Consider the following 13,489-nt stretch of genomic DNA (forward strand, 5'->3'; position numbering starts at 1 on the left):
TCTTTTAAGTAGTTTAAGTGGTTGATAACCTTTAAGTGGAGATGTGTCTGGAAAGACTTTGTCCTACCAGTGAATAATATTTAAAATGTTAAAAAAATGAGCCATAGAGCAGAGTAAAAAATTAGAATTTAATGTGGGCTAGAGGAGTAGAACTTAAAAACTCTCTAAATGTATGAAAGATAAATGTGTTAATAGGGCATAACTGCTTTCCCATATTCACTAAAGAAAGAATGAGAACAAAAGGAAGTTTCAACATTCTAAGAAGAATTTTCTTCTTGGTATAGGTCAGTGGTTGGCAAACTCATTAGTCAACAGAGCCAAATATCAACAGTACAACGATTGAAATTTCTTTTGAGAGCCAAATTTTTTAAAATTAAACTTCTTCTAACACCACTTCAAAATAGATTGGCCCAGGCCGTGGTATTTTGTGGAAGAGCCACACTCAAGGGGCCATAGAGCCGCATGTGGCTCGCGAGCCACAGTTTGCCGACCACGGGTATAGGTTCATAGTTCTAAAATGCATATTTACCACTATGGAAACCTCTCTGCAGAATTTTGCAGGCATCAGAAACCTACAGTTATTCTATAATGGTTTGGTTATCAACACAGATAGAAGTTGTACATCAAGCATGTCAAATTGAAAGGCTAACATGGGCCAAATAAATAAGATTTAAGTTTATGTGGGCTGCAAAAACAAAAGCTTCAATTTTCATAGAAATGTAGGTTTATTTCAATAGAGACATGCTGAATACAAAGGGCTGAAATAATCGTTAACATGAAATAATAGACCATTTTAATAAAAATATTTTTTCTTGAACATTAATTTACCAGACACTGAATAACTGCATAAATTAATAAGTGTAACACAAATAAGCCTATTTTTCTTGCTCTCCGAAAGCGAAATATTTCCTGTGCGCACACCAAACAAATTAGTTCAAGACTAATGATATGGCAGTCAGCTGCTAAAATATTCGCTGCTAGTATTAGTGGAGAGAAATGGTGTGCCTACACGTAAGGCATGTAAAGGAAATGAATGCAACATGTTTATAGTGATCAGTCATTAGCGAATATTATAGTTCATTATTAATAATTATGTATAACAGGTTCTTGAAAAAATTACGTTACGAAATTTTTATTAAAATATTTCTTATATACCGTTATATTGGCTGGGCCACATGCGGGCCATGAGTTTGACATGCTTGTTGTACATTATAGCACAGGTACCTTTTGTTACTGTTTTAACCTTCTATTCCACTTAAAATTTAAGTTTATTTAAATATGGGTGGATTATTATTATTATTATTATACTATATAATAAAAGCCTAGATGGCATCACACCCTTGCGCGACGTCATCATAAAATGGCTGCGCGCACAGGGGAGGCGGGGCCTGGCGGCCACTCTGCATGGTGAGGCCTGGGGGTTCTAAATCTCTGCGCGGCATGAAGGAGGCCGGTCCCGGCGTCTCTGCCGCCTCGCATGGAGGAGGCAGGTCTTGGAGGAAGAGGTGGGTCGTGGCATGGGAGGGCAGTTGTGGGCAATCAGGCTGGCAGGGGAGGGCAGTTGTGGGCAATCAGGCCAGCAGGGGAGGGCATTTGGGGGCGATCTGGACAGCAGGGGAGGGCAGTTGGGGGTGATCAGGCTGGAAGGGGAGCAGTTAGAGGGCTATCAGGCTGGCAGGCAGGTAGGCAAGTGGTTAGGAGCCAGTGGTCCTGGATTGTGAGAGGCAGTCAGACATCCCCCGAGGGGTCCCAGATTAAGAGAGGGTGCAGACCGGGTTGAGGGACACCTCCCCCCCCATGCATGAATTTCGTGCACTGGGCCTCTAGTTACGTTTTTAAATTTTGTAGCAAGTAATTTCTTGAGCTTCCTGATGGTTTTGGTTCCCTTTCCTCTTCTTAAATAGTCATATTGTATGACATGTCCCACTTTTAGGACCTTTTCAGGACATCTAAAGCTTCCTATACTAGCAGGAATTCAAATATTTGCAAAACTGAAATTAAGGATTTCATGTTATTAATTCAAAGAGCTTTATTAATATTCTTTTTAGTATATTACTCTTAGTGTAGTGTTATAATCAGATACATTAAAGATGTTTTACTTAAAATACTGACTTCAGAAGTATTTTATGTTTCTATGAGAATGTTTTCACTTAAGGATCCTTAAGTGTACTGAATTTGTAAATGTGTGAGTAGAAATTATAAACTCTTATAATCTAATTTTTAATCTAAGTATATGTTCATTATATACCAAAATGCATTAATTATTATTTTAGAAATGTTCATTTGAAAACAAGTTGGTTAATACTGTGTTTCATGATGCTAAAATGAACAATTTCTGTACAGAAGTGGTTCTAAATATAAACATTAATTTTCAGAAGGCTTTTTTTAAGTCTACTTGTTCCTAAATTCAAAAGACTAGTAGGTATTTAGAGTTATGTTATAAAATGCCACTAGATGAGTGTCAGTAAGTTATTCAAAGCTTTAAAGCAGATATACTCTTCTCCTAACATATGTTCTGTTGGGCCTCTTTTTCCAAAAAGGATAAAAAGTTAGCATTAGAAATCTATTATGTTCAAGTAACCACCTCCTCCTTAATGTTCTCCTGAAATTTTGAGGGGATTACTTAACAGATACACCTTTAAAACTATGCAGATTTGAATATATCTAAAACCTTTGGAACAATTTGTAGCTTGCAGCAACATTTCATTTAACTGCACCCCACCTGCCTCCCAACCCCCAGACTGGCAATTAAGTTATTTAACAAACCTGTAGCCCTTTCTTGAATTAACATTAGACAAATAGATCTTCAGTATTTGTCTGGCCACAGGTTAAAAGGATTACAGTTTTTCCTGTCATATTTCTTTGACCATGGTTTGTTATTTATTGCATTGAGACTTCACTCCAGCTTGTGGAGAGATTCCCTTTGTCCTTCATTTTTACCACCAAGTCTAATTATCTCACCCATATGTGAGTGAGGTAATTGGTTATTGCCTCACCACTCTCAGTTTCAACTTTTGTCATAAATACTTAATGCCTAAACACCTTTTTCTCCTATAACTTTCAGCTTGCTCTCTGTGACATGATAGAGTTTATTTGTAAAACACCTAAATCTAAGCACAGAATGAGCAACTCACCTTACATCAAAGAACAAGCTAAAAGATTAAACTGAAGACCACCCACAGTTGATATGCTATCTACTGGTGGTAGACAAAGTTGATACCCTTTCACCCTATTATTGTCTATGATAATATTTAGGATATTATGTTGAAATTAATAATGGGAGAACTGGTAAAAAAAACTTTTTTAAAGTTAGTGTGGTACAAGTAGTAAGAGAAATATGTGGTGACGTTGAAACAAGCTTTGATTTATTATGTTAGAAACTAGTTTAATGCTAGTGTGTGAAGCAACCATTATACATACCTCTCTCCCTCCTATCTAAAGTTTCACCCTTCCCTCCCCTATTCAGAATTAGACTGAGATAAGAGACAGACATTGGGTTGGTAGAAATAAAAATTCATTTATGCTGAGCAAAGAAAACTAGACACACAAAAGTATATACTGTATACTTCCATTTGTATGAAATTCTAGAATAGGCAAACTAATCCATGAATTTTATAGAATACTAGAAGCCTTATGCATGAAATTCGTGCAAGAGTAGGCCTTCCTTCCCCTGGCTGCTGGCACCAGCTTCCCTCTGGCAATCAGGACCCAGGTTTCCCTCTGGCAGGCAACGGGACCCGGGCTGGCTTCCCTATGGCCGCCGGCAGGGACCCAGGCTTCCCTCGCAGCTCTGGCTTCATCCGGAAGGATGTCTGAAAGGTCATTCGGCTGTCTGGTCTAATTAGCATATTACGCTTTATTATATAGGATAGACCTAGAGAATTAATGTTTTGTACTATGTGAACTGTTAATTGTTTAGAATTAATAATTAGTAATATAATGGTATTTAATGACTTGTATTAAACCTAGACATTCCTAATCTTACCTAATAATAGACAAACATGTAAATTGACCATACCTCCGCTACACCCATAGACAATCAGAGTGAGTATGCAAATTAACCCAACAAAGATGGCGTTTAATTTGCATATATAGGTGCCCAGCGCCTGGGTCCCGGGAACATCCTGGCACCCAGGTCACTCTGAGGTAGGCCCTGTGTGGGCCCTGAGCAGCCTGGGAAGGGACTGAGCCAGGGGGCTCCTGGGCAGGGCCAAGCCTGCGATCAGAGCCGAGGGGGCAGGGGCAGAGCCAGCTATCAGAGGGAGCTGGGGGCCCCCTGCCCAGGCCCAAAGCCTCAGCAGGCCTGGGCAGGGGCGGAGCCCGCGATCGGAGGGAGCTGGGGGTCCCCTGCCCAGAGGCTTTCGGCCTGGGCAGGGTCGGAGTCAGCGATCGGAGGGAGCTGGGGGTCCTCTGCCCAGGCCTAAAGCTTCGGCCAGAGGCTTTCGGCCTGAGCAGGGTTGGAGCCAGTGATTGGAGGGAGCTGGGGGTCCCCTGCCCAGGGCCTGAGGCTTTAGGCCTGGGCAGGGGTGGAGCCGGCTATCGGAGGGAGCTGGGGGGCACCTGCTCAGGCCCCGAGGCTTTAGGCCTGGGCAGGGGTGGAGCTGGTGATCAGAGGGAGCTGGGGGTCCTCTGCCTAGGCCTAAAGCTTTGGCCAGAGGCTTTAGGCCTGAGCAGGGCCCAGCCGGCGATTGGTGTGAACTACAGAGGAAACACCTTTTCTGACTGCTTCACTGGCTAAGCTTCCTGTATGCTACTGGTAATATTCTTAGTAACTTGGGTAATAAAAATCCAAAAAGGTGATCTAGGGTTTTTCCACCACACTTCTGGAGAAAAAAAAAACAAAGGTCTGCTGCTGGAGGGCTAAGAAATGTCATATCCTGCCCTAGCCGGTTTGGCTCAGTGGATAATGCCTCGGCCTGCCGACTGCAGGGTCTGGGTTCAATTCTGATCAAGGGCATGTACCTAGGTTGCAGGCTCCTCCCTGTCCGGGGCCCAGGTCAGGGCTCATGCAGGAGGCAACCAATCAAAGTGTTCCTCTCACTTTGATGTTTCTCTCTGTCTTTCCCTTTCTCTTCCGCATTCTCTAAAAGTCAGTGGAAACATACCCTCAGGTGAGGATAAAAAAAAAAAAGAAAGAAAGGAATGTCATATCCTATGAAAGACACATCTTGAAAATGCCTGAAGAAAGTTGTCATTTTTTCATGGTGAAGGGACTGGAGTCTGTGTTGATGAAAACACCTTGGTGGCTGTGGTGACTGGCAGTGGCTGCAGCAGCGGGGTGATGGGGTGGTGCCTTCCCGTGATCAGCCCGGTCGCCTCCCACAAAGGGAGGCCGGACTGTGGCTTAGGCACGCTCCCTACAGGGAGCGTGCCTAAGCTGTCAGTAGGACATCCCCTGAGGGCTCCCAGTATGTGAGAGGGGGCAGGTTGGGCTGAGGGACCTCCCTACCCCCAGTGCACGAATGTTGTGCACTGTGCCCCTAGTCTATATATATAAAAGCCTAAGTGACCTAACGACTGGTCACTATGATGCACACTGACCACCAGGGGCAGATGCTCAGCCCAGGAGCTGCCCCCTGTGGTCAGTGTGCTCCCACAGCCAACCTCCCGCAGCTCCTCCCCCTGGCTGGCCAATCTCCTGCGGCCCTAATAGCCAGCCAGGACGAGGGACCCCACCCGTGCATGAATTCGTGCACTGGGCCTCTAGTGACTATATAAATATGATTCTTTTGATTACACAATAACCCCAAGCCATAATTGAATAGTTCCTTTACTTAGTTTCTGCTGTGGTATCAATTTCCTTACATTTAACCAAAGGGTGGCTAATTCAATGTTGGTTTACTTACATATCTTAAGATATTAGTAGAAACTGAAAATATGTCTTGTGATGGTTATAGTATTGTAACTTTATTCTTACTAGTTTCTGTACTGTAAAGGAATGCTACTTTTATTTTTCATATTTCATATAAGGATGGTAATGATTACAAAGATATCTAAGTGACTAGTTCATCCTTTTAAATGTCTTATAAAAGATGTGTATGTAACTATTTGAAATCTGATTACTGAGAAATTATTTTATCAAGTATTTATTGATTTCATTTAGTCTTTTAAAATTATTTTTTGCTAGGCATTAAGTCACAAGTAGCATTAAATTTCTGATTAGTGTATTTAATAGAAGGAGGATATGTTTGGCAGTAGTTTTGTTGCTACTGGATTGATGGAAAAAAACACGATTTGTTTTTATTCTAGACAACCAGATGTTCCAATATTTTATTACAGTTGTGCCAACAAAACTGCATACATACAAAATTTCAGCAGACACCCATCAGTTTTCTGTGACAGAAAGGGTAAGTTTAATCCAATTAATAAAATGATATTTTTAGCATTTTATATTCCTCCTGCTACAAAATAAGGTTGTAGTTTCAATTGGTGCCCTCCCCCTTGTAAATTTGTTGAAAATTTGAAGTGCATTAATATTTTAAGACAATAAAATAGCAGAAACGGGTGTTAATATGTTCTAGTGAAAGAAAAGAAGTAGTTTGTTTGTTTTAAATCTGGAAGGTTTTGTATTTAATTAACTCGAAGTTATTAAATCAATGGCATTAATTATTTTAGTCTTAATATCTTGATTTTGTAATGTTTTTTCATGTATTGGTATAAACAGTTTTCTTATTTGCTGGCAGATTCTCTGATTTCTGTGTTACTTCTTTTTTAATTAATATATCTAACCTTGGTCATGCATTCTTACTGTGGCTCAGATAACAGATTTTGAGGGTTTGCCTTCCTAACTTGTGCTTTGTCTACTTAAGAAGACAAATGTTCTGCAACCTTAGGGTGCATTGGCTTTATAAATAAATAAGACAGTGAGGATCACAGTGCTGGAATTGTACAGTTTAATATTTCTCATCTATTCTGGGGTCATGTTTTCTTATTGTGTTTAAGAATGGTAAATATTCAAATACTAGTATTCAGAAGATTTCTAAGGCTTTTCTTGAGATGGAGTTTTCTTTTAATAGTCTTATACTTTGTGATGGCTTTGTCCTTAAACTTGTAGAATTTTCCTTTTTCTTAGATTAAATACTAAAGATTTTAGGGGTGAAGTGTCATGTGTTTAAAACTTTTCACATGACTCAGGGGAGGAATCAAGTATGTACTGGTATAATAACTCTTTGTGTGTGTGTGTTGTGGGGGGGGGTGTGTATACAGAAAGAGAAACTAGGTAAAGTGTACACAAGTATATAGAGAGTCCTCGGGTTACATCGGAGATCCGTTCCTCTGGTGTGATGTAACTCGATTTTCGCCGTAAGTCGGAACCCACCTACATAAGCACCTACGTCACTCACATGGAGCACATACACAGCAGTAATGAAGTGAAACAGTAAAAAAAATTTAAAAGAAAGATAACAATTCCTGAACTTTACTTGTGGTAAATAAATAATAAAAAACATGAAGCACATATGTACATATGTCAAAATGACAGAACTTTTTTTTTTATATAAATACTGTAAATGGGAGATGGTGACGTAATCACAAAATGATGTAAGTCGAGTCCAATGTAACCCAAGGACTGCCTGTATATTGTGCTTTTCTGCATTTCTGTATGGGTGGGGAGATACCATTTCTCACTAAAATTGGCACCACCTGATGTCAGTCTACACAGTGGCCAGGCTTTGGGGAAATCAGGCACACACCATTGCTATGGTAATGCAAAACAGCATAGTCTCTAAGGAAGGGAATCTGGCAGTATCTATAAAATGACTCAGTAATCCCAGTTCTAGAAGTTGAATACAAGGATAAAAGTAGAAAAAATATCACAATGATGTGTGTATGAGGGTATTCTTTGTGTTATTTGTAGAATACTAGAAACAACTCAAGCGGTACATCCACAATTGAGGAACATGCAACTTTAAAAAAAGAGAGAGGAAAAAGATAACTGTATACCAATATGATATTATGTCCATGTTGTATCCTATATAATAAAACCCTAATATGCAAATCGACCAAACGGCAGAACGACTGGTCTCTATGACGTGCACTGACCACCAGGGGGCAGACACTCAATGCAGGAGCTGCCCCCTGGTGGTCACTGTGCTCCCACAGGGGGAGTGTCGCTCAGCCAGAAGCTGGGCTCACGGTTGGTGAGCGCAGCGGCAGTGGCAGGAGCCTCTCCCACCTCTGCTACAGGCGGGCGGTAAGGAGCGAGATATCCCAGACTGCGAAAGGGATGTCTGCCTGCTGGCTTAGGCCCGCTTAAGCCAGCAAACGGATTTCCCCCAAGGAGTCCTGGACTGCGAGTGGGCACAGGCCGGGCTGAGGGACCCTCCCCCAGTGCACAAAATTTCATGCACCAGGCCTCTATTTTAAATAAAAGAATTAAAATAAAAAATAGAATCCCAGAGCATTTGACCATTGCAGAGTATGTTTGTGCCAATAAAGTGACTAAAAACAGTTGTGTTTCACTTAAACAAAAACACAAAAGGAGTTGGTCAAGTGGAGGATGAGGAGGACAGAAATGGGGAGGACTGGCCTTTATTGGTCCTGCAACCCAAAGGGGATCATTATTAGTCTTTTGTTCCAAGGGCAGTCTGATCAATCCCTGAAATATCTTTCGTCCATAGAGGTGGTGAGAGTATATTTTGGCATGGCTGAACTTACCAGGGCTTTAAGGTGAAGTCACTTTATTGGAAAGTTTAACAATGGCTTTACAAGGCTCTATTGTGTTAATAGGGGAAGGGCTTTTGTAATGTCCACATAAAATTGTTTTAACTTACCTTGTTATTCTAAAGCTTGCAGTTTAGTTGTAGCTTAGTCAAAATAGGTAGGGCCTGACATAAAAGTCATAAAAAAGTACTGTGATAGCATAGTTGTTTTGAGCTATAAGAAATGTTTTAGAAAGTTTGCAAACTTGATTTTGAAGTGTAAACATAATGGAATGAAATAGAATATTTTCTTAGTGTGCTGTGTGGTAGGTTTATAATTTTAGTTTCATTTCTTTCAAGAAAAGAAATTTTTAAACACTGAACCAGTTTAAACCAAATATTGATATCTTTAAAATTAATGCACTGTTTTTTTTCCTGTACTATATCTTATGTCATTTAAAGTGAACAGCAGAGAGTGAAATTGTTTGTATTGAAATCTGATCAATTAAATAATAGGAAGTAAATGATTATTTTGTAAATTCTTAGCAAATAGATGTAAAAAATATGTCAAAATAAGAATTTAGTTTTCATTGATTTGGTCAATGAAGAATATCCCATATAGTTTGTTATAAGCTCTTGAGCTCAACAGTAAATTTGTATGTTAAGTGACCTTTTAGAGAAAATCAGAAAGAATAATTCTCTTCTTTTGATTGCTTCTAAAGCTAATCACACAAAGAATACAGAACAATTTGATTGTCTCTTAAGATCTTAGACTAGTGGGGTAATTCATGCATAGATTTGGATGTCCCTCTCCTACAGTAGGGGTGTAGGGCTTCATATTGACTGTATGTAAGTAACCAGCTGATGTAAATTCTGTTTTCCTCCTCCTCCTCCTATCTCTCCCCTTCCTTTGCCTTCCTTTAGGAACGTGTCATTAACCATGCTGCAGGCAGCCATGGATTCTCTGGGATATTTATGAAATATGATCTCAGTTCTCTTATGGTGACAGTTACTGAAGAACATATGCCATTCTGGCAGTTTTTTGTAAGACTCTGTGGTATCATTGGAGGAATCTTTTCAACAACAGGTTAAGATTCATTCCTTTTTTGTCTAATTTCTAAAACTGATGCTGACACTGAAATTAGGATGTTTGTACTTAAAAGGGGCAAAAAATTTACACACTTTTTCATGTTTTGATATTTAAAGAACTTTTTCTTTTAAGACTTAATTCCAAATCTCCAAAATTAATGGATTAAGCATACCTAAATTCACTGCATTCAGTGATTTAAGGGAGATTACTTAGTGAGCTAGACAGATCCTGGAAGTGAATCCAAGTTTTCCCATTTACATAGTGATAGCTTTGTATAAAATTAATATTTACCTTTTCTGAAATTTGTTTTCTCATCTATAAAAAAGGGAATAATGGTGCCTAACTTGCAAGTGTGTTGTAGAATTAGATGAGAAAATGCCTAGAAATAGTAGACACTTGAATGTAAATTTTCTATTTGGTTTAAAGTATTTTTAATTGTATGATACGTAAAATAATATCTTATGGTACTTTGAACTATGTGATAGTTCAGTCAGTGTTTTTATGATTTTGACCTTTTTTCCCCTGATATTATGGGGTTCTCTCAAAGATGATAATTACTTGCAGAATTGTAAGAGTTAAGTACTATACATAGAGAAAGGAAATAGTTCCTTCTTTATCCCAACCCCTATTGAGTATTACATGGACTGAGTAGTTTATATACTTTGAATTCTATTTTTTAGATGAATGACTAGCTTTTCTTATAAAAGTCTTTGTCATTGTTTCATTTAAATGCATTTAAATTTGTGGTGCTGGTATATATTTTTTAAAATTATGTGGGTGGAAGATGTATTAAGCACTCTTGAAAAGATTGCTTTGTCAAGTTCATGAATCATTGGATCTTGTGATTTTGAAAATAAATTCATTTGTTTTAAAATTTAACTCTCATTACTTTTAACTGTGGGAGTAAAGCTAACTACTTTCTTTCCTTCCTTAATCTATACCATTATAGTTTAGTTTTATATTATTTAGGAAATAATTACATTATAGCATAATTTAATTAAAACATTTTTTTATTACAGGCATGTTACATGGAATTGGAAAATTTATAGTTGAAATCATTTGCTGTCGTTTCAGACTTGGATCCTATAAACCCGTCAATTCTGTAAGTAGTAGAGTATAAATGGTACTGATCTCTAACTCGTAATACCATTGTTAAATCTAAACAGTATCTTGGTGCCCAGAAAAAAAATTGTCCCCAGTAAAGCCTTGTGTTTAGAGGAACTAGTGTAATGAGTAAAACTGATGCTCTGGTCTTTTTCTCCCTAGGTTCCCTTTGAGGATGGCCACACAGACAACCACTTACCTCTTTTAGAAAATAGTACACATTAGCACCTCCTCGGTGAAGGAGAAAAACTTTTTGCCTGAGACATCAAACCTTTTTTAATAATAAAATATTGTGCAATATATTCAAAAGGAAAAAAAAAAAAGAATGAAAAGCAGGAATCATACCTAGAAAAAAACTGAAATCCTATATATGTTGTGTCTGTTACAAATGTCTTAGAAGAAATTATGCAGCTAATCAGTGAATAAGTCCAACTGGAATATTGCTTCGAAGATGACCCCTTCTGATATTTTCATAGCAAATGGGCAGTGTTGAAATCGGACCTTGAAGAGCCTGAAGGAAAGAGGTCAAACCACATCTAAAGAAAAAGGCATTAATAGTGCTAATGTCTGCGTCCTTTTGTTTTTAAAGTATGATATCAGAATAAAATATGGAAAACTAGTCTAAACTTTAAAAAGTTGTGATCAGGTCACCTTGTTAATAAAGATAAACAGGGATGGGTTCACATGCCATAGCCATATTAATGTTAAGCCATAATGACAAGACCATTTATCCAATAGTTTGGTCTTTTGAAGGTAACTGCTTTTCTTTAACCTCTGGCTATTGACTTTTTTAACTGTTCAAGGCAGGGTCATGAAAGACCAAGGTGAATTCTTACAGGGGCAGGTACATAGGTGCTATAACATGTAACAGGAATCATTCACAAATTGTATGGTGGGCACTTAATACAGGGGGGAAAAAAGCACATGTTTTTAAAAGATGCTAAATTTTCTAATCTGATCATATTGTGTTGGTATACTGTGGGAACAGGGGGTGCGTAATAAAAAGATACACTACTGATAATGAAAATTATCAGTTTGTAAAATATTAAGAAAAGTAGAATATTTTATACGTGCTGTGGTGAGTAGGCGACAGGGTAACTAAATAAAATAAAAGTGTGAGGCAGCTATTTAAGTAAAACAAGATAATGTCATATCTGAGAGGTTATATTAAATGATTTCCGTTAAACTATCAAACTGGATGAAAGAGGTATTTGCATTCAGAATGTCCTGAATGTGGTTGATTCTGTATTAGATTATGTTGTTCTGGCTTTCTTACTATTTAAGACTTGATTTAAAATTTTCAGACTATAAAAATTTAAAAATAATGAGGGAGATATCATTCAGGTACCATTAAAAACTTATTTGGAATATGTGTGCCAACATCAGTTTCCTTTTGTAATATTTAATGTTAGTAGAAGAATCATTAACCAATCCCCATGGTGTAAAGCACTTAGGGAAATAGGGCAACAAAAATTCCAGGTAAGTACCAAGGCCAAGGCTAAAAAGCTAGATTTAAAATCATGGTTTTTAGAGGATAGGCTGTCACAAGTTGTAGTTTTTCAAATGGATTTTTTTTTTTTAAGTAAAATGGTTTCTTGAAAACACGTTTGGACAGTAATGTAATGGAGAGGAGAAATACTGATAAAACTTTGCAGTGAAACTTATTTTGAATGGTATTTTGCAGAAAATAACAAGCATCAATGTTTAAAATACAGTTTATCATTAAGATCCACAAAGTTAACGGATTAATACAGGTGACATAACAGGCTTTGAAACATTTGAATCCAAAAAATTCCAAATAATATGATTTTTATTTCTTCAAATATTTCCAACGAAAGACTAGAAACTAATAGAGCAATTATCAAAAGGAATTTTAACGAGAGAATTAGAATTTTTATTTTTATTAGACTGTTGGTTCTGTGAGTCTGCTTGTCAGAGAATTCCATCAAATTTCAGGGGTTTTGTTTTTTAATGGGAGGAAAGACAATAACCATTTAGAATTTTCTTTCTTGTAGGATTATAACAGTTAAATATCTCTTAAAATTTTTAAATCGTTATTGTTGAAAGTATTACATATGTTCCCTTACCCCCCCAATAACCCCTTCTAGCCTGCTTCCCCCCCTCCACCCCCTGCCCCAGGCCTTCACCACCCTATTGTCTGTGACCATGGGTTATACATCTATATATGCATACAAGTTTTTGGTTGATCACTTCCCAACCACCCACCTTCCCCTGCCTTCCCTTGGAGGTTCTGCAGTCTGTTCTATGCTTCTATGTCCCTGGATCTATTTGTTCATCCGTTTATTTTGTTCATTAGATTCCACATACATGTGATACTGTCTTTCTCTGACTGGCTTATTGTGCTTAGCATAATACTCTCCATGTCCCTCCATGCTGTCTCAAAGGGTAAGTGATCCTTCCTTTTTACTGCTGCATAGTATTTCATGTTATAAATGTACCACATTTTTTTTATCCACTCATCTACTGATGGGCACTTGGGCTGTTTCCTGATCTTAACTATTGTAAATTGTGCCGCTATGAACTATATTGAAATGTTAATGGAATTAATTTGTCCCATTAAAACTATGAAAGGAATTTCTTCAAAGCAAAATCTTGCTTTGCATTGATTTTCATTTTAAAAATTAAAGATTTCCTT

At 38.0% G+C, this 13,489-nt stretch overlaps 1 protein-coding gene across 2 annotated transcripts in view; it reads left to right on the forward strand.

The window, feature by feature from the left end:
- The window catches only part of ERGIC2 (ERGIC and golgi 2), a 43,075-nt gene extending 30,870 nt beyond the window's left edge, over nt 1-12,205 (forward strand). For both annotated transcript variants that reach the window (XM_080662854.1, XM_080662855.1), the window contains 4 exons: nt 6,250-6,347; nt 9,564-9,726; nt 10,749-10,831; nt 10,996-12,205. In XM_080662854.1, the coding sequence (XP_080518980.1) occupies nt 6,250-6,347; nt 9,564-9,726; nt 10,749-10,831; nt 10,996-11,058 (407 nt within the window). In that variant the 3' untranslated portion in view covers nt 11,059-12,205. The remainder of the gene's footprint in view (nt 1-6,249; nt 6,348-9,563; nt 9,727-10,748; nt 10,832-10,995) is intronic.
- Nucleotides 12,206-13,489: the final 1,284 nt, after the last annotated feature.

This window comes from Plecotus auritus (genome assembly GCF_963455305.1).
Source record: "Plecotus auritus genome assembly, chromosome: 3".
NCBI lineage: Eukaryota > Metazoa > Chordata > Mammalia > Chiroptera > Vespertilionidae > Plecotus > Plecotus auritus.